Raw genomic sequence first — 19,045 nt, 5'->3', positions numbered from 1 at the left:
TTGAGATCTCCAAGAGGCTTCCAGATCACCTGTCTTCCACGCGTGCGGAACTCTATGCCATTCTGGAAGGACTACGTGTTGTGGTTCCTTTTGCTAAAGATGTATTCTTCTTTGTTGATAGTCAAGGGGCCTTATATGACCTATTGTCCACCGCTCCATGTGACGCCGATATTGTAGATCAGTGTCTTCTTGCCATTGACGGCTTGGAGAGGGATAATCATCGGGTTCACTTCACTTGGGTGCCATCTCATGTGGGCATCCCTTTTGCTTTGGTTCGGCGTGCCCTTAATAGGACTCTAGAAGGCACTCCTGCAGAATATACTTATAATTATATCAAGGGCAGACTAAAACTACACACAAAGCTCAATCGACTCTGCCATTGCCAGCTGCTATGAGAGGGGTAGTCCAAGCTCTATCCACTATGTCCATGTTTCGCAAGACACCAATGTCACCTACGGTAGAGAGAGTGCCTTATATGATCTTGTTGTAATGCGTCTTAGACTAGGGTATAAATACTACTGGGAGGTGAGTGGTGCCCCACCCGAGTCTTGTGGTGTGTGCGCCAGGCCGGGAGGTCACACTCTACGACATTATGTCCTTGAGTGTCCTGCCATGGCCTGTCACCGTCCACAGGGTATAAGTGACGTGCCTTCCCTTGTCGCCTGGTCCATTAATCATAACATTGTACCTGACATAATTAAAGAGTACCCAAAGTTTGCTGCCAGGTGGTAATTTAGGTAATTGCATGTGTACCTACTCAGGAATATTATCAGTATTTACATTCTAATTCCTTTTTCTGTTAATCTAACCTCAACCTGTCTTTATTTTTGTACAATGAAGATTTTTATTTTTTTGTAACTAGCCTAGTCAGGGGTTTGTCTGCAAGACTAGCCATTCCCTTTTGTTGTATTTTACAACAATAAATATTTCAATTCAATTCAATTCTAGATGTTTTGTTTTTCTTTCACAGGAGGTGCCGATACAAAGGCCCGGCTGGGGAGAAATCCCGAGCCACCTGTGACATCAAGATCAAGATCAAGCCAAGGACGTGGGAAGCGAGGCAGAGGAAGGAGGTGAAAAAATGCCTGTGAGTGCCGTGACAGTGCCTCGGGGTGCCTGCCGAGGGGGGGTGACACGGCCAGCAGCCCGCCAGGAGGCACACGCGGCCCCGAGGCAGCACCGGGGGAGGGGAAGACGAGGGGCGGAGTGTCCTCGCCCCCGGGTCGTCGTGGCCTGGGGTCGCGGCTGGCCGGGGTGTGGGGGCGGGGTGCACCTGCTGCGGGTAAGGTCGTTGTGTGGACAGTTTGCCGTTGTGTGAGTCCCGCCAGACGAGCACACTTCACGTGGCACCACTGAGGGCACAAGCAGCATGCACGCCACCTCGCCTGTAAAATCTTCCCAGACGTAACACAAATCCCCCCCCGTGGGCCGTGGCCCTGACACCCATTGGCGACAAGGCAGTTTTGGTGCGGGGCTCACGCCCACACGGCCGCCCGCTGCCAAGACTCACCTCTCACTCCACCGGGTGTTCACCGGGTGTTCACCGGGTGTTCACCGGGTGTCTCGCTAAACAGCTTGGGTCAGTGTGCAGGAGCAGCAGGTGTGGTTTTTCCAGCACACGGGCTGCCCGTCACCCATTAATTGTGTACGCCTTGGTGTGTTGCCGTGAATACTGCCGCCGCAAGTGATGTGCTGCATGATTACCGAGAACTACTTCATGCTTTATTTAGCTGCAATACATTACTATCTGCAGTGAAGGTCAGGAGGGGGGGGGGCCAAGCCCCTTCCCCTGTTATGAGGTCAGGGTGTCTAAGCCTTCCCTGTTAAGGGTTATGTTGGTTGAGAAACTGGTTTTGCCTTATTAAGCAGCAATAGGTTACCATCAGCTGGGAGGGGCGAGCCACAGGATATGTTCTTTTGACGTGATTATTAAAATAAGTTACTTGTTACTGTTTTACGCAGATAACATCTGTCTACACACAAAAAAATCATATCTTGGTCATGGAAAAATTGTCTATGTCTTGATGATAAGATGCCAACTTCTGGTGCATCAATACCATAACTTGGTCATGTGATCATTCTTTGTCTTTTACAGTCATTGCTGACGTGTGTTTTATTCATCATGGCCTGACCACGCAATGGACTAACATCACCTGCCACTGTCCTCCCCATCTGAGATCAGAGCTCACAAGTGACAGATATCTGGGTACTCCTAAAATATAAAATAAATTAAAAAACTACCTAGGCTCATGTCCTTAGATTGTTCAGCATGGCGTCATCCCACAGCATCTTCGTTTTATTTCGTTACTCTACCATCAGCGTTGACATCTCTCATCCCCTTCAACCGTCTGGTTGATTGCTTGTCTGTCTGTCCATCCATCTGTCTGCTCCTCTGTTTTCCATCTATCTGTCTGCTGTCTTTCCACTTGTTTGTTTATATCAGTCTATCCATTCATCTATTAGCCACTTCAACTGTCTGTCTTTTTATCTGTTCTTCCACCAATCTGTCAGTCTATCCATTCATCTGCCAACCTCCACCCCCACCATCCCTTGGGGCAGTGGCTGGTGACGTGAGTCCATTGCGTGGCCAGGCCTTGATGAATTAAACACACGTCAGCAATGACTGTAAAAGGCAAAGAATGATCACATGACCAAGTTATGGTATTGATGCACCAGAAGTTGGCATCTTATCATCAAGACAGACTATTTTTTCATGACCAAAATATGATTTTTTTGTCCAGACCAATTCAGCTTCCCCTCCTTGTCATAGTGGTGCAGGGGCGTATTGGGAAACCATACTGGGAAAAGATGTATCAACCGTATTAGGAAAAAGTGTTACAGTGGGAAAAGATGTATTGACGGCATTAGGAAAAGGAAGTTACAGAGGACCATGGTGTGATGTGGATACTTGCATGTGTAATGTGATTTTGTGGTCAGTTGATTATTTCTTCCTATTTGTCTGTCTATATCTGTCTACCTATCTGTCTATTTATCAACCTTACTTACCTTCCTTTCACTTTTATTTATTTTTCTTCCTACCTACCTTCCTTCCTTCCTCTCTTTATATCTTTTTCTTTCTTTTTTCCTACCTACTTCCTGACATACCAACCGTTCTACTTACCTACCTATACCCACATTACTTACCTATTTACAGACCTACCTACCTCCCTATTGCTGTGTGTTCACCTGTGCCTTGATTGCAGGTGTCCCAGGTGCAGGTGAGGTGCCAGCTGGAGAATGTGACCAACCTGCAGGCTCCTGGTGATGACTTTCAGTACTGCATCAAGGTGGGAAGAACAGATGGATACAGACAGACAGACAGATTGATAGATAGGTAGATAGACAGAGATAGGAGAAGAAAGGCAGATAGATGCATTGACTGACAGGTATATTGACAGACAGGTAGGTAGGAGGGTAGGAAGGCAAGGGCAGAGGGACAGACAGATAGACATACGCAGAGAGGTGAGAGGGTAATGAAAAAGACAGACAGAAAAATAGAAATAAGGGAGAGAGACAGACAGACAGCAAGGTGGAAGGACAATGAGAGACAGATAGACAGGCAGAAAGGTGGAAGAGCAGACAGACAGATAAGCAGAAAGGTTGGAGAGACAGAAACAGACAGACAGACAGGCATTTAGTTGAAAGGTTGGAGACAGACACATCAGTAGAAAAGTTAGAGACAGAGAGAGACAGCCATAAAAAAACAATGGAAAGACAGAGACAGATTAGCGGAAAGGCGGAAAGACCATAGAGGGACAGACAGACAACCAGACAAACATTTACGGACAGATGAATAAGAATCTTCAACACTGTGGTAGCATTTTTTATTCATCGGTTCATCTTACAAACGAGAGAGCACTGGATTCTTTTTAACATGCTCACCATTTTACTACATACATACATTTTGCATTACATATCATTTGACGACAAACCTTCCAGCTGATGATAATGTTCCTGTTTGGTATTTTGTGTGTGGTTACTTTATTTTTATTTCATGTGGTGGTTGGTTACTTTGGGAAATGAAAGACAGACCTCATCACATTAGTTGCGTTTTGAGACATGATGGACGACTAAGCAACTCTTTATCTTTCAGCTACTTTGATTATCCTCTGTTTGTGGATGAAGTGTTGTAGGAGACTTTTTTATCAAGTATTTTCTCTTTTTATCTTATTTATCTATTTACTCATTCGTTTGTCCCCTTGAGCTGCCTCCTTAGATGTAAAAACAGGTCAAGTTACGCAAATAAAGGGAAGCTAAATAAACACTTGGTACACTTGCCCCTCCCTCCCCTCCCCTCCCTTGGTGCCATATCACGGTAGTTGCGTCACCATGAATGTATACCCCAATCAATCACTCCATTGTTCAGGGTGTTGTCTGGACTTGTACTGATGGGATCGGCAAACACTGAATAAACTTAAGTCCTTATATTCTCTGGGAAGCAAACAGAAAACGAAAATGTGAACGTGATGGAAGACGGGCGTGAACTGGCCCTGGGAGGCAACGGGAGACAAACTGCTGATACTAGAATTAATGTTGCCCACTGCAGGATTAGCGTTGCTTATAGCCCCAAACTGGCATTACCCACAGAATTGATTCCCCTCCTCCCCGGCAGACCAAGTGTGGGTCCTGCGGCGAGGTGAGCGAGAAGTGGCAGTATGTGGCGGTGGACGAGGTGGTGGCGGTTCCACACTCCCGGGGGTCCTGCAACATGCTGGTGAAGTGCAAGCTGTGTGGCCGCACCAACACCCTGGGTAAGGCGCACACACACACACAAAAAAAATGAATAAATAAATAAAGTAGTTGAAATATAAATGCTTGGATTGAATTGGAAGGAGTGATGGGGGCAAAGAGTGTGTGGCAATTTAAGGACATATAGATTTGGAGACAGAACCACATCAATGCAGCTCAGACCCTGTGTCCTATAACTAGATAAACACACAGTCAAAAGTAAATGAAAAAATATTGCTACAGTTTTCCCAACAGAAACACTATAAGCACTTGGAATTAGAAGGGTGAGTGCATTTTTGCCCTCATAAAAATACTATAGTAACCTCTCAAGGAAGAGGATGATATTTCCCAGTAGCCAAGGTGAAGGTAAAGTTGGGTGCATACGCCATAGCAGAGCATGATCTCAGTGCTCATCACCGTCACATTGGCCCTTGAGCCTGTAGAGATAAAAAAGCATCACCCTGGGACACAGGGCTAGTCTGACATCTGGGTTACCACAGTTTACCTTCCCCAGGTTTCCCCAGGCACTCATTTATGGACCAACCTGAAAGTGGCTGGATAGCTGGGTGAGCTGCACGCCACCTGAAAGGGCTGGGAATCGAACCTGGACCCATGGATTTGTAGCTAGGCACGCTAACCACCACAGAGACATGAAGTAGCCCAGCTTTGCTCCAAAAGCTAACCATAAGTACCTTAGTCACCAGCCAAGTACAGTAGTTTGCTACTGCTAATAATACCTCTCCATTGCCCTGCTTTGTTCCCAAACTGCACCCAGCACAGCAAGCTGATGATAATGTCTGCATTGCTCCCTAACCTAATGTAACCTCATACCTACCAAATATTCTAATGACCTTTGTTACCTATATACTTAGCCAGCTGAATATTTAAATATCCAGCATTGTAATCATTTTCCATCCTGCTCCTCCTCCGACAGATGTGTTGGCAGACAAGAAAAAAACATACACCATGGAAGATGTCCCAAGCTTCAAGGTCATCATTGCCTTTGAGTGCCGCGGATTGTCAGTTGTTGACTTCCAGTTTGGGGTGAGTCAGTGGTGTGACTTGTGTATCCTCTTAGGGGTTCAGTGTCCCTGGCCACAGCTAACAGTTAGCCCAGTCCCTGATGTGGAGTTGTTGGGGCAGGGCCCACAATGATTCCTTATAAAACATTAATCTCTGCCAGATTCAGAATACAAAGTAGAGACTGGGGTCGTGGGCCTTGTGGCTTGGGCCACAACCCCAGCTTGGTATTGCTGATGGGCCCAACTATGTGGTGGACTCACTCACTGCACTTGAATTGAGTGAGCCTGCTGCCCACAAGAGGTGCAGGGAAAAAACCTCCAGAACTCCTGCAAGTCTTAAAAACTGTTTGTGGGTGAACCTTTCAGAATGTGATACTTTGGGATTCAAGAAATAAAAAGAAGATTGAAGGGGAGGGGAGCTGGATATTGGAGGTTTGAAGCCTGATGGATGATGCTTGCTATTATAAATATGTGAAGAATGCAGACAAAATATCTCCAGTAATCTCTCCAAAATGCAGCATAATAGAGCCATCAAATCATCCAGATACAAACAAAATCTGGATACAGATGAAATCCAGATACAGAAGTATTCAGACAGACCCTACTGACAGAATAATTATGTACTTTAATTTTGGGGTATTCTTCCTTGGTCTCTTAAGTTGCAGTGTCTAGACATTAAAATACACATGGGAATATCTAACATAACACTAGACACCAGGAAAACAATGTATTACCATTTGGTAAGAAGTCGGATGGCCATTTGCGGTCCACTGGTGGGTCAGGAGTTATTAGCTATGCCTACCAAGAGGCTGGCAAGCTGACCAACCGATTTTTACCCCGGTAGCAGCGACGGGCCAAATTTGTGCCATGATTTTAACCTCCCAAAATAGATGATACATAAACTGATCACAAATGCTTTGATATATATTATGAAATGGTTTGTGTGAGGGGTGATTTTTCTATTTTTTTTTGCTTAGAGGGACCTTTAAGAATCATGATCCCCACTGGTACTGGGTTAAGTTTGTTGACTGACCCAACCAGACATGTCAGAACTACCCTGTATGTATGGACAAGGACAGGTAAATCAGATGTGGACATAAAGAGAGCCAAGGCCTAGTATGTATTGGGATACAGAGCATGTCCAGATATGGGAGACATAGTTGGTTTATTCCTTTACACTTTCTCCTATTCCCTGACTCTCCCTCACCCCACAGAAAGGTTGGCAGTGTCAGGGCGTGGACAGCAGGACTCCCTTCACCGACCTGGACCTGGATGAGGAATGGTGCGACTACGATGAGGAGGCGAACCTTCCCGTTGGCATCACGGAGCTGGAGTACAAGGTCACCTGAACAAACACACACACACACATACACATACACAGTTTTCCATACAAAAGCATAACAACATGGAACGAACTTGACAAGGAGACTGTGTGTGCAAAAACGATTCATGAATTTAAAGCCAAACTGGATAATAAGCGTTATGGAGACGGGACAGCACGAGCCTAGTACGATGCTTTTCCTGTATTTCACAACTAGGTAAATACACACACACACACAACGGCATTACTATAAATGATGTCAGTCAATTTACATATACATCATTATTATGTGTGAGGATTTTATATACAATTTATACAATGCAATCACGAATTTTATAAGAATGTAGTTTTTTTCAGTTCCTCTTCACAAGCCTAATCTTTTTTCCTGTTCCCCCTCTGCTTGACCTTCCTATTGTATTAACACTTCACTTTCCACTAATCTATTCTTCCCTCTTCTGTGTCCCTTTATCTTCCTTTCTCATCCTGTTCCACTAATTTATCCTTCTCTATGTCCCTTCACCATCCTTCCTCATCCTGTTCTGTTAATCTTTCCTTCCCTCTTCCCTACATCCCTTCACCATTCATCCTCATCCTGTTCCCTTTCCTTTTTTCCCACACCATCCTTCCTATCCCTAATCTGTATTCATTATTTCCTATCTGTTTACTGTCCCATTGTCTGAACACTTCCCTTTCTTTCCCTTCCCTAACCTGTGTTCCTTTTTTCCCTATCTGTTTACTGTCCCATTGTCTGAACACTTCCCTTTCTTTCCCTTCCCTAATCTGTGTTCCTTTTTTCCCTATCTGTTTACTGTCCCATTGTCTTAACATGTCCCTTTCTTTCCCTTCCCTAATCTGTGTTCCTTTTTGTCCCATCTGTTTACTGTCCCATTGTCTGAACACTTCCCTTTCTTTCCCTTCCCTAATCTGTGTTCCTTTTTTCCCTATCTGTTTACTGTCCCATTGTCTGAACACTTCCCTTTCTTTCCCTTCCCTAATCTGTGTTCCTTTTTGTCCCATCTGTTTACTGTCCCATTGTCTGAACACTTCCCTTTCTTTCCCTTCCCTAATCTGTGTTCATTTTTGTCCCATTGTCTGAACACATCCCTTTCTTTCCCTTCCCTAATCTGTATTACTTTTTTCTTATTTGCTTCTTTCCTTTCCCCCACATCCACCTTCCCATCCCATCATCATTCCTCCCACCCCATCAACCCCATCTCTTTCTCACCCCAACTATAGCATTACCACCTCCCTTTCTCTCCTCTCCTCCTTCTTCTATTCCTCTTCTACAAGGTAATAGAGGGAAGGAAGGAGATGGAAGGGGAGACTAGGAGTGGGAGAGGACAGTGTATGAAAATAGGAAGTGAAGGGAAGAGGATGTGAAGATGGAAATGGATCAATAGAAGAGGCTCCCTTCCCATCCCTACACTTCAGTTTCCTTCTATGCCATCCCATCCCCACACTTCCATTCCCTTCCTTCCCTTCTCATGCCCACACTTCCATTCCCTTCTCATGCCCACACTTCCATTCTCTTCCTTCCCTTCTCATGCCCACACTTCCATTCCCTTCTCATGCCCACACTTCCATTCCCTTCCTTCCCTTCTCATGCCCACACTTCCATTCCCTTCCTTCCCTTCTCATGCCCACACTTCCATTCCCTTCCTTCCCTTCTCATGCCCACACTTCCATTCCCTTCCTTCCCTTCTCATGCCCACACTTCCATTCCCTTCTATGCCATCCCATCCCCACACTTCCATTCCCTTCCTTCCCTTCTCATGCCCACACTTCCATTCCCTTCTATGCCATCCCATCCCCACACTTCCATTCCCTTCTATGCCATCCCATCCCCACACTTCCATTCTCTTCTATGCCATCCCATCCCCACACTTCCATTCCCTTCTATGCCATCCCATCCCCACACTTCCATTCCCTTCCTTCCCTTCTCATCCCCACACTTCCATTCCCTTCTATGCCATCCCATCCCCACACTTCCATTCCCTTCCTTCCCTTCTCATCCCCACACTTCCATTCCCTTCCTTCCCTTCTCATCCCCACACTTCCATTCCCTTCTATGCCATCCCATCCCCACACTTCCATTCTCTTCCTTCCCTTCCCATCCCCACACTTCCATTCCCTTCTATGCCATCCCATCCCCACACTTCCATTCCCTTCTATGCCATCCCATCCCCACACTTCCATTCCCTTCCTTCCCTTCTCATCCCCACACTTCCATTCCCTTCCTTCCCATCACATCCCCACACTTCCATTACCTTCCTACCCATCACATCCACACACTTCCATTCCCTTCTATGCCATCCCATCCCCACACCTTCCATTCCTTCTATGCCATCCCATCCCACACTTCCATTCCCTTCTATGCCATCCCATCCCCACACTTCCATTCCCTTCTATGCCATCCCATCCCCACACTTCCATTCCCTTCTATGCCATCCCATCCCCACACTTCCATTCCCTTCTATGCCATCCCATCCCCACACTTCCATTCCCTTCTATGCCATCCCATCCCCACACTTCCATTCCCTTCTATTCCATCTCATCCCTGCACTTCAGTCCCCTACAGTTCCTTCCCATCCCCACACTTCCATTCCCTTCTATGCCATCCCATCCCCACACTTCCATTCCCTTCTATTCCATCTCATCCCTGCACTTCAGTCCCCTACAGTTCCTTCCCATCCCCACACTTCCTTGCCCTTCCTATCCATTCCCATCCCTGCAGTGTTCCCTTCCATCCCTTATCATCCCTACACTTCAATGACCTTCCTATCCCTTCCCATAACTGCAGTGTTCCCTTCCTTACCATCCCTACACTTCATTGCCCTTCCTATCCATTCCCATCACTGCAGTCTTCCCTTCCCTTCCATCCCTTACCATCCCTACACTTCATGCCCTTCCTATTCCTTCCCATCCCTGCAGTGTTCCCTTCCCTTCCATCCCTTACCATCCCTACACTTCTATGCCCTTCCTATTCCTTCCCATTGCTGCAGTCTCCCCTTCCCTTCCATCCCTATACTTCAATGCCCTTTCTATCCTTTCCCACCCCTACAGTCTTTCCATCCCTTACCATCCCTACACTTCAATGCCCTTCCTATTCCTTCCCATTGCTGCAGTCTCCCCTTCCCTTCCATCCCTACACTTCAACGCCCTTTCTATCCTTTCCCATCCCTACACTTCAATGCCCTTCCCATCCCTTCCCATCACTGCAGTCTTCCCATCCCTTCTATTCCTTCCCATCCCTTCAGTCTTCCCTCCTGTCCCTCTCCAATCCCCACATTATCTTCCCATTCCTCAACTTTCCCATGACAAAAACCTTTACCCTAAGATGCATAATAAAACCAAAAGGGACCAATTACGTGCAGAAGACAAAGAGGTTACCGGTGAAATTGTAATGCAGCAAGTAATACTACACGTCATTTATTAGTTACATGCGGGTGGGTCAGTATGCAGCTACTTACACCAACATAGCACAAGTAACAGGCCTGGAGTGATTGAAGTTCTCTCTCTCGTCACACAGCAGAGTACATGGGCAGGTGTGAGGGAAGGGCAGGTAAGTAATGTGTAGCAGTAGTAGTAGTAGTAGTGGTGGTGGTGGTTGGTTATAGTACTGTAATAGTGGTTGTATGTGTCAAGACTTCTGCCTGACTTTTCAATCGTATTATTCTTTAGTAACAATAGTGTTTCTGATTTGTCTTTTCTTTAACTCGTTTTACAAGCCGTGGTTAGTTAGTTTAGTTGATTTCTTTATATCACTTTGTAACATGTCAACTCAACTCTGAAAATCCAACACTCCCAGCTAACTTCATCCCAAAAGTGGAATTAAAAAGCCAAACTAGCCACGTAACTTAATAAATACTAATACAACGTTTAAAAAATCAGGCTTTGCTACCAATTACAAAACACAAAACCTGTTAGGCCCTCCGACAACATGCAGAGAGGAAGAACATCAACACGCAAATCAATGCACCAAAAGTCCATTACATATCACTTCCTGCACTTAAAAATTTCTGAGTTTCTTCTTTTATTACATTTTTCTGCCTTCCCAAGAATTTACAATGGTCGTATATTTCCTGTTTTCAAGATATCAAGACTAGGAGTGGGAAGAGGCAGAGGAGGACATTGTATAAAGATAAGGAGTGAAAGAAAGAGATTGTAAAGATGGAAATGAATGACAATCTGTAATTTTCTGACCATGGGAATTCATATTAACGGACTTTTACTGTAATTTCCTAACACTTCATCAATCTAAGGTTAGTTACAATTACATGCACCATTACAAAAACTAGGCTATTTTACAACTATGAACAGACAGCTTATGTGGCTACAGCGGTTAGGGCAGGAGTGTGTGTGTGTGTGTGTGTGTGTGTGTGTGTGTGTGTGTGTGTGTGTGTGTGTGTGTGGTTAGGTCAGGTCAGGTTAGCAGTGTTTGGTTAGATTAGGTTAGGTCGAAGTTTCTGGCACAAGGTTAAACAAGAAATTAATGGTGTGTGTGTATGGTTAGTTCAGCTATTTGTTATGTCACTAATCCTTTCAGCAATTATCCTCGTCATTCCCCAAGACGCAGTTTATCTCGCCGTCGCACACGAGGCTGTCAGGGATGCACAGGCCATTGGAACACTGGAAGTAGCCTTGGAAGCATTCGTCCACAGTGTCTGAAACTGGTGGGAGGACGGGAGCATGAGGGGAGATATTTATTTATTTAGGATAGTTACATATATATAATTTATTTAGGACATATAGATATAGAGGATAGATACAGAGATAGTGGATATTATTTAGGATAGTTACATATAGATAAATTATTTAGGACATATAGATATAGAGGATAGATAGAGATAGTAGATATTATTTAAGATAGAGAGATAATATATTTAGGACACTCACTCAAGAAGATAATACGAAACAACTAATCCTATATGTATACTAATGATAAAATACCAACTAGATATATACACACACACACACACACACACACACACACACACTAAAAGAAGAAAATATATATAACCACATATGGGAAACTAATATCAAAACTGCAGTGATGAAATGATACAAAATAGCAAGTAATGAAAAAAAAATCAGCTCAAACACTCACAAATGATCTACCTTATGAAATCATGCAAACACAAGTAGTTTTAGTGAATTAATCTGATTAGAGCATGCAGAATAGGGGACTGGGGAGAGCATGGGAAGGAAGAAAGTGGATTAGCATGCAACAAGAACACAAATTAGTTTATAAAAGGTATATATGAATGTAAATGGAGGGTTGAAGGGGGAGGGCCGGGGTTCTGAAGTCAAAATCAAGAAGAGTGTATCAAGACGCCTCTCCACCCAAAATTGACCTCTCTTTTGGGTACTCTCTACTTTTATCTTTTATAGGAGCGGCGAGTAGTGGGCTTTTTTTATTTTTTTATAGTACTCTTTTTATTGCCCTTGAGCCGTTTCCTCTGATGTAAAAAACAAATGTGATTGACTGAAGAAGTACAAAATGTGTTAATGGGTTACTTTTCTTTCGTCGAGGGAGGTAGAATAGCAAAACTAAAATTCAAAAAGCCCACAAAACACTGCTCAGAATACTACAAATATATCCACCTTTTTAGATGTCTTGATACTCCCTCTAAAAGATTCCCCTCACTGCCTTTTTAAGCCTATTGTGATAAACGTGAGAATGGGGTTGATTTTCTTTCACTGAGGGAGGCAAAATAATGGCTAAACAAAGTAGAAAAAGACAACAAAATTCTGCACAAGATATCCCAAAACTTCGCAATCTTGGTATTTTATCTTTATTTCTTTTTTTACGGTAGAGGAAGAAGCTCGAGGGGGAAAAAAGGAAAAAGTTTCATTATCCCACACTATACGCTGTTGTGGGTCGATTAAAAGCATTTTCAACTACCATGTATGTGAGAGGGGTCATATTTCCTTCACGTCCAAAGTGGGGGCAGTGCGTCGGGTATAGTGCCATAGAAGTAGGCTCTGGCACTGACCCTTTAGCTCATCAAGGGCTCAGTTGGTTTTGTGCCCTGACTTCTACCCAGGAGGCCCAGGTTCGATTCCCAGTGATAAGTTGTGTACATTTTAAGATCTCTCTACCTTAACCTCCATCTGATCATATGTCCTCTGATGGCTGGCATATTCTGTTTCCCCATTATCTCACTCCTACCCATTATAGGCATCTTTGAACCCTGTACTCCTAGATCTTCCTTTAGCATCCCATCAAATCTCTGCTCTAGCATCTCCTACAGTCTGGAGAATAAAGGAAATATATAAAACTAATCTGGCAGCAATGATAAGAACCCTGGACACAGATTAATAGAGTTAGAAATGTAGGTAGGAAAGAAATATGGGTAAGGTTCTTCTAAGACTACAACTACTACCATTACCACCACCACTACTACTACAACTACTACTACTACCACCACCACCACTAACTACAACTACTACCATTATCACCACCACTACTACTACAACTACTACTACCACCACTAACTACAACTACTACCATTACCACCACCACTACTACTACCACCACCACTAACTACAACTACTACCATTACCACTACTACTACCACCACTAACTACAACTACTACCATTACCACTACTACTACAACTACTACTACCACCACCACTAACTACAACTACTACCATTACCACTACTACTACCACCACTAACTACAACTACTACCATTACTACCACCACTTCTACTACCAATTACTTAACTACAACTACTACCACCACCAATTAACTACTATTACAACTACTACCATTACCACCACAACTACTATTACCACCACTAACTACAACTACTACCATTACCACCACTACTACAACTACAACTACTACCATTACCACCACCACTACTACTACAACTACTACTACCACCACTAACTACAACTACCACCATTACCACCACCACTTCTACTACAACTACTACTACCACCACTAACTACAACTACTACCATTACCACCACCACTACTACAACTACTACTACCATTAACCACTACGACTACTACCATTACCACCACCACTTCTACTACAACTACTACTACTACCACCACCACTAACTACAACTACTACCATTACCACCACCACTACTACTACAACTACTACTACTACCACCACCACTAACTACAACTACTACCATTACCACCACCACTTCTACTACAACTACTACTACTACCACCACCACTAACTACAACTACTACCATTACCACCACCACTACTACTACAACTACTACTACCATCACCACTAACTACAACTACTACAACTACTACCATCACCACTAACTACAACTACTACCATTACCACCACCACTAACTACAACTACTACCATTACCACCACCACTACTACTACAACTACTACCATTACCACTAACTACAACTACTACCATTACCACCACCACTACTACCATTACCACCACCACTAACTACAACTACTACCATTACCATCACCACTAACTACAACTACTACTATTACCACCACCACTACTACTGCAACTACTACTACCACCACTAACTACAACTACTACCATTACCACCACCACTAACTACAACTACTACCATTACCACCACCACTACTACTACAACTACTACTACCACCACTAACTACAACTACTACCATTACCACCACCACTACTACTACAACTACCTCTAACTACAACTACTACCATTACCACCACCACTAACTACAACTACTACCATTACCACCACCACTAACTACAACTACTACCATTACCACCACTACTACTACCACCACTAACTACAACTACTACCATTACCACCACCACTAACTACAACTACTACCATTGCCACCACCACCACTACTACTACTACCACCACCATCATTAACTTCAACTGCTACCGTTACTACCACCATTACTACTACCATCACTACTACCACCACCACTACTACTACCACCACTACAACTACCAGTACAACCAGTACCAATACCACCACCACACCCACTACAACCACCACCACTATAAACAAAAAATAGGCCACCACCACTGCACCCACCATCATCAGCCCGGGCGCAGCTTTCCTCGTCGTTTCCCGTGATGCAATTGACCTCCCCGTCGCACACCAGGTTGTCCGGGATGCACACACCGTCCGCACACTTGAAGTAGCCATCGTAGCACTCCCTGGGGCTACCCGGGGCTACGTGGAGAAGAAAGGACGGATTGATTGACTGATTAAACAAAGATCATGGCGCCGCAACTGCACTGCTCATTGGCGCCGAAAGAAAGGAAGGAATGGCCGTTAGTTGTGTGAGCTGGTAATGGAGGTTGTAGATAAAGTAGAAGTAGTATAATAAGGGTGGTAGTTGTTGTATAAGTAGTAGTAGTAGTAGTAGTAAAGATTGTAGTATAGTAGGCAAAGGAGTTCAAGGTGTTAGTTGTTTGGTTAAGTGCTTCACATCAGCTTCGAAACACGTTGTGGAGAGTAATGCAGCAGAAAGACTGTTCACTATATAAGCTATTGAAATGCTGACTCCTCTATGCCCAGTGCCCTGTTCAGTGTCTGGGTAAGTGCGTGATACAGTTTTAACGCCCTGGAATGATGCTTCAGTCCCACACATCCATACACACTTTTCCACCCTTTCTTCGTCATCACGCCCCATCACCAAAACTACCCGCTGATCGTGTCAACGGGCCTTGGGAATACATCGTTAACAGCACCAAATATACATCGGAAAGCTTGCACCTAAAACTATGCACTGCCTGGGGATTGGGATGACATGTTCCTCCCTTCTCCTTTGTTGTTTACTTGCAACAATAAACTATCAATCAATAAATCTAAAACTTAAAACGAAGACAAACCTTTTTATGTTATGTTCTTTCCTATAATCCACTGAAACAAAGATTCTACGATATTCATTTTACACTGCCTTTTGAACATTATCCACACGATTATCCACACATAACCAGATATCCACACATCCTCATATAACTCACTATCCACGCATGACACATCTACACACATTTACATTTCCCCACACCGTCCATTTTCCATATTTCCTGTCCAAAAGTTTTAACCTACGTAGCTGTCTCAATTCCCCGCTTGGATGGAAAAAAAAGCCCCGTGAGAGACGCCTTCTCTCGCAGTCTCTAACCTGCGGCCACTGAATAAAAAGAAAACCGGGACAAGGAGCTGAATAAAACGAAGGTGTAGGGAGGGAGGAGGAGGTGAATGAAGGGAAGAAAAGGTAGGAGGAAGAGGTGTAAGGGAGGAGGAGGAAAGGACGGAAAATAATAATGCACATCTTTCTAGCTTCCAGCCATTGGGGAAGAAGAGGAAAACCAGGACAGTGAGCAGGAGGAAAAAGGGAAGGAAGTAGGTATAAGGAGGAGGAGGAAGCAGAGAGAAGGCAAGTAAAGGGAAATATCAAAAGTCTCCATTACCCCCTTGCACATTTGTCTAACAGGATGAAGGAGGAGAAGGAAGAGGAAGTAGGGAGGGGGAGGTGAAGGAAGGGAAGAAAAGGTAGGAAGGAATATGTGGAAGTAAGGAGGAGGAGATGTAGGAAGGGATGAGGAGGTGAAGGAAGGGAAGAAAAGGTAGGAAGGAAGATGTGGAAGTAAGGAGGAGGAGATGTAGGAAGGGATGAGGAGGTGAAGGAAGGGAAGAAAAGGTAGGAAGGAAGATGTGCAAGTAAGGAGGAGGAGATGTAGGAAGGGATGAGGAGGTGAAGGTAGGAAGGAAGATGTGCAAGTAAGGAGGAGGAGATGTAGGAAGGGATGAGGAGGTGAAGGAAGGGAAGGAATATGTGGAAGTAAGGAGGAGGAGATGTAGGAAGGGATGAGGAGGTGAAGGAAGAAAAGATAGGAAGGGATGAGAAGGTGAAGGAAGAGAGAGAGAGGTATAAAGGAGGAGGTAAAGTAAACAAAATAATAACTCTCCATTATCCCCTTGCACATATGTCTAACCTGCAGCCTCGGAGGAGTAGAAGACCAGGAGAGCGAGAAGGACGAAGCAGAGGAGGTGGAGGCTTGAGGGGCGCGCCATGGTGAGGTGTGTGGCGTGAGGTGAGGCAGGACAAGGGTATGAAGAGCCAGGTGAGGGGCAGGTGTATAAATAAGGCGCTCGTGATTAGTTTGTCCCACGGGTGAGGCGATAATGTGTGTTACGCATGCATGTGGAAAATTGTGTCATATGTGTGTGTGTGTGTGTGTGTGTGTGTGTGTTTTCTTTTTAAATTGGTTGGCTATCTTGTGTGTTAGGAGATCCCATTCTGTGTTTGTGTGTCACTGTGACTGTCTGTAAATGTGTCAATGTCTGTCTTTGTCTGTATTTGTTTATTATGTATGTGTATGTATGTATACGTGTCACTATCTGTCTGTGTTTGTCTGTCATCGTCACTTTTTGTACCTATATTGTATTTGTACCTATTTTGTCTTTCTGTATATGTTTCTCTGTGTGTGTATGTATGTATGTACGTATGTTTATGTATGCATGCATGTATGTATGTATGTATGATTCCCTCGCTAAACAAACTAATACTAGCCAAGAGGAAAATAAGTATTATTACACACACACACACACACACACACATACAGGCAAGGTGGGAGCCGCGTCAGGTGTGTGTGAGGGGCGGAGGGTGCAGTAATAAGCCGTCCAGGTGAGGCGTGGGAATGGAGGTCACCTGACGAACCCTTTCCTTCCCTTCGCCTGTAATGTACCGAGGCCACCTTAACACCCCCCTAGCGACGCCCAGCCACGGTGATGATGGTGGTGGTGGTGGTGGTGATGAAAATAGTGTGATAGCGTTAGTGGTGATGAAAACGATGGTAGTGGTGATGAAAATAATGTGATAGTGTTAGTGGTGGTATTAGTAGTGGTAGTGGTGATGAAAATTGTGTGATAGCGTTAGTGGTGGTGGTAGTGGTGATGAAAAAGATGATGGTGTTAGCAGTGATGATGGTAGTGGTAGTGGTGATGAAAATAGTGTAATAGCGTTAGTGGTGGTGGTAGGCTAATGGTGATGAAAATAATGACAGTGTTAGTGGTGATGGTGGTGGTAGTGGTGATGAAAATAGTGTGATAGCGTTAGTGGTGATGGTAGTGGTAGTGGTGATGAAAATAGTGTGATAGCGTTAGTGGTGATGGTGGTGGTAGTGGTGATGGTGGTGGTGGTGATGAAAATAGTGTGATAGCGTTAGTGGTGGTGGTAGGCTAATGGTGATGAAAATAATGACAGTGTTAGTGGTGATGGTAGTGGTAGTGGTGATGAAAATAGTGTGATAGCGTTAGTGGTGATGGTAGTGGTAGTGGTGATGAAAATAGTGTGATAGCGTTAGTGGTGATGGTGGTGGTAGTGGTGATGGTGGTGGAAGTGGTGATGAAAATAGTGTGATAGCGTTAGTGGTGGTGGTAGGCTAATGGTGATGAAAATAATGACAGTGTTAGTGGTGATGGTAGTGGTAGTGGTGATGAAAATAGTGATAGCGTTAGTGGTGATGGTAGTGGTAGTGGTGATGAAAATAGTGTGATAGCGTTAGTGGTGATGGTGGTGGTAGTGGTGATGGTGGTGGAAGTGGTGATGAAAATAGTGTGATAGCGTTAGTGGTGATGGTGGTGGTAGTGGTGATGGTGGTGGAAGTGGTGATGAAAATAGTGTGATAGCGTTAGTGGTGATGGTGGTGGAAGTGGTGATGGTAGTGGTAGTGGTGATGAAAATAGTGTGATAGCGTTAGTGGTGATGGTGGTGGTAGTGGTGATGGTGGTGGAAGTGGTGATGAAAATAGTGTGATAGCGTTAGTGGTGATGGTGGTGGTAGTGGTGATGGTGGTGGAAGTGGTGATGAAATAGTGATAGCGTTAGTGGTGATGGTGGTGGAAGTGGTGATGAAAATAGTGTGATAGCGTTAGTGGTGATGGTGGTGGTAGTGGTGATGGTGGTGGAAGTGGTGATGAAAATAGTGTGATAGCGTTAGTGGTGATGGTGGTGGTAGTGGTGATGGT

General features: G+C 44.4%; 2 protein-coding genes across 3 annotated transcripts; one reads left to right on the top strand and one right to left on the bottom strand.

Moving 5' to 3' along the window:
• Positions 1-970: 970 nt before the first annotated feature.
• On the top strand, positions 971-7,413 carry LOC127000603 (CXXC motif containing zinc binding protein-like). Of its 2 annotated transcripts, none has more exons than XM_050864531.1 (5): positions 971-1,087; positions 3,204-3,287; positions 4,613-4,751; positions 5,663-5,772; positions 6,965-7,413. In XM_050864531.1, exons 1-5 carry the CDS (start codon positions 1,082-1,084, stop codon positions 7,097-7,099), a joined length of 474 nt encoding a protein of 157 aa, XP_050720488.1. In that variant the 5' UTR covers positions 971-1,081; the 3' UTR covers positions 7,100-7,413. The 2 variants fall into 2 exon arrangements, with proteins under 2 accessions (XP_050720488.1, XP_050720489.1); XM_050864532.1 differs by having other exon boundaries at positions 1,019-1,087; positions 4,588-4,751.
• A 3,071-nt stretch (positions 7,414-10,484) lies between these two features.
• LOC127000600 (very low-density lipoprotein receptor-like) lies at positions 10,485-17,180 on the bottom strand. Its single transcript, XM_050864527.1, has 3 exons — positions 17,012-17,180; positions 15,102-15,242; positions 10,485-11,741 (listed from the first exon to the last, which is right to left on the bottom strand). Exons 1-3 carry the CDS (start codon positions 17,088-17,090, stop codon positions 11,614-11,616), a joined length of 348 nt encoding a protein of 115 aa, XP_050720484.1. The 5' UTR covers positions 17,091-17,180; the 3' UTR covers positions 10,485-11,613.
• Between the last annotated feature and the right edge of the window lie 1,865 nt (positions 17,181-19,045).

The sequence above is a fragment of the Eriocheir sinensis genome, chromosome 19 (genome assembly GCF_024679095.1).
Source record: "Eriocheir sinensis breed Jianghai 21 chromosome 19, ASM2467909v1, whole genome shotgun sequence".
In the NCBI taxonomy this organism is placed as follows: Eukaryota; Metazoa; Arthropoda; class Malacostraca; order Decapoda; family Varunidae; genus Eriocheir; species Eriocheir sinensis.
The sequence above is the reverse complement of the archived record's forward strand: the minus strand, read 5'-3'. Positions and strand labels throughout refer to the sequence as shown.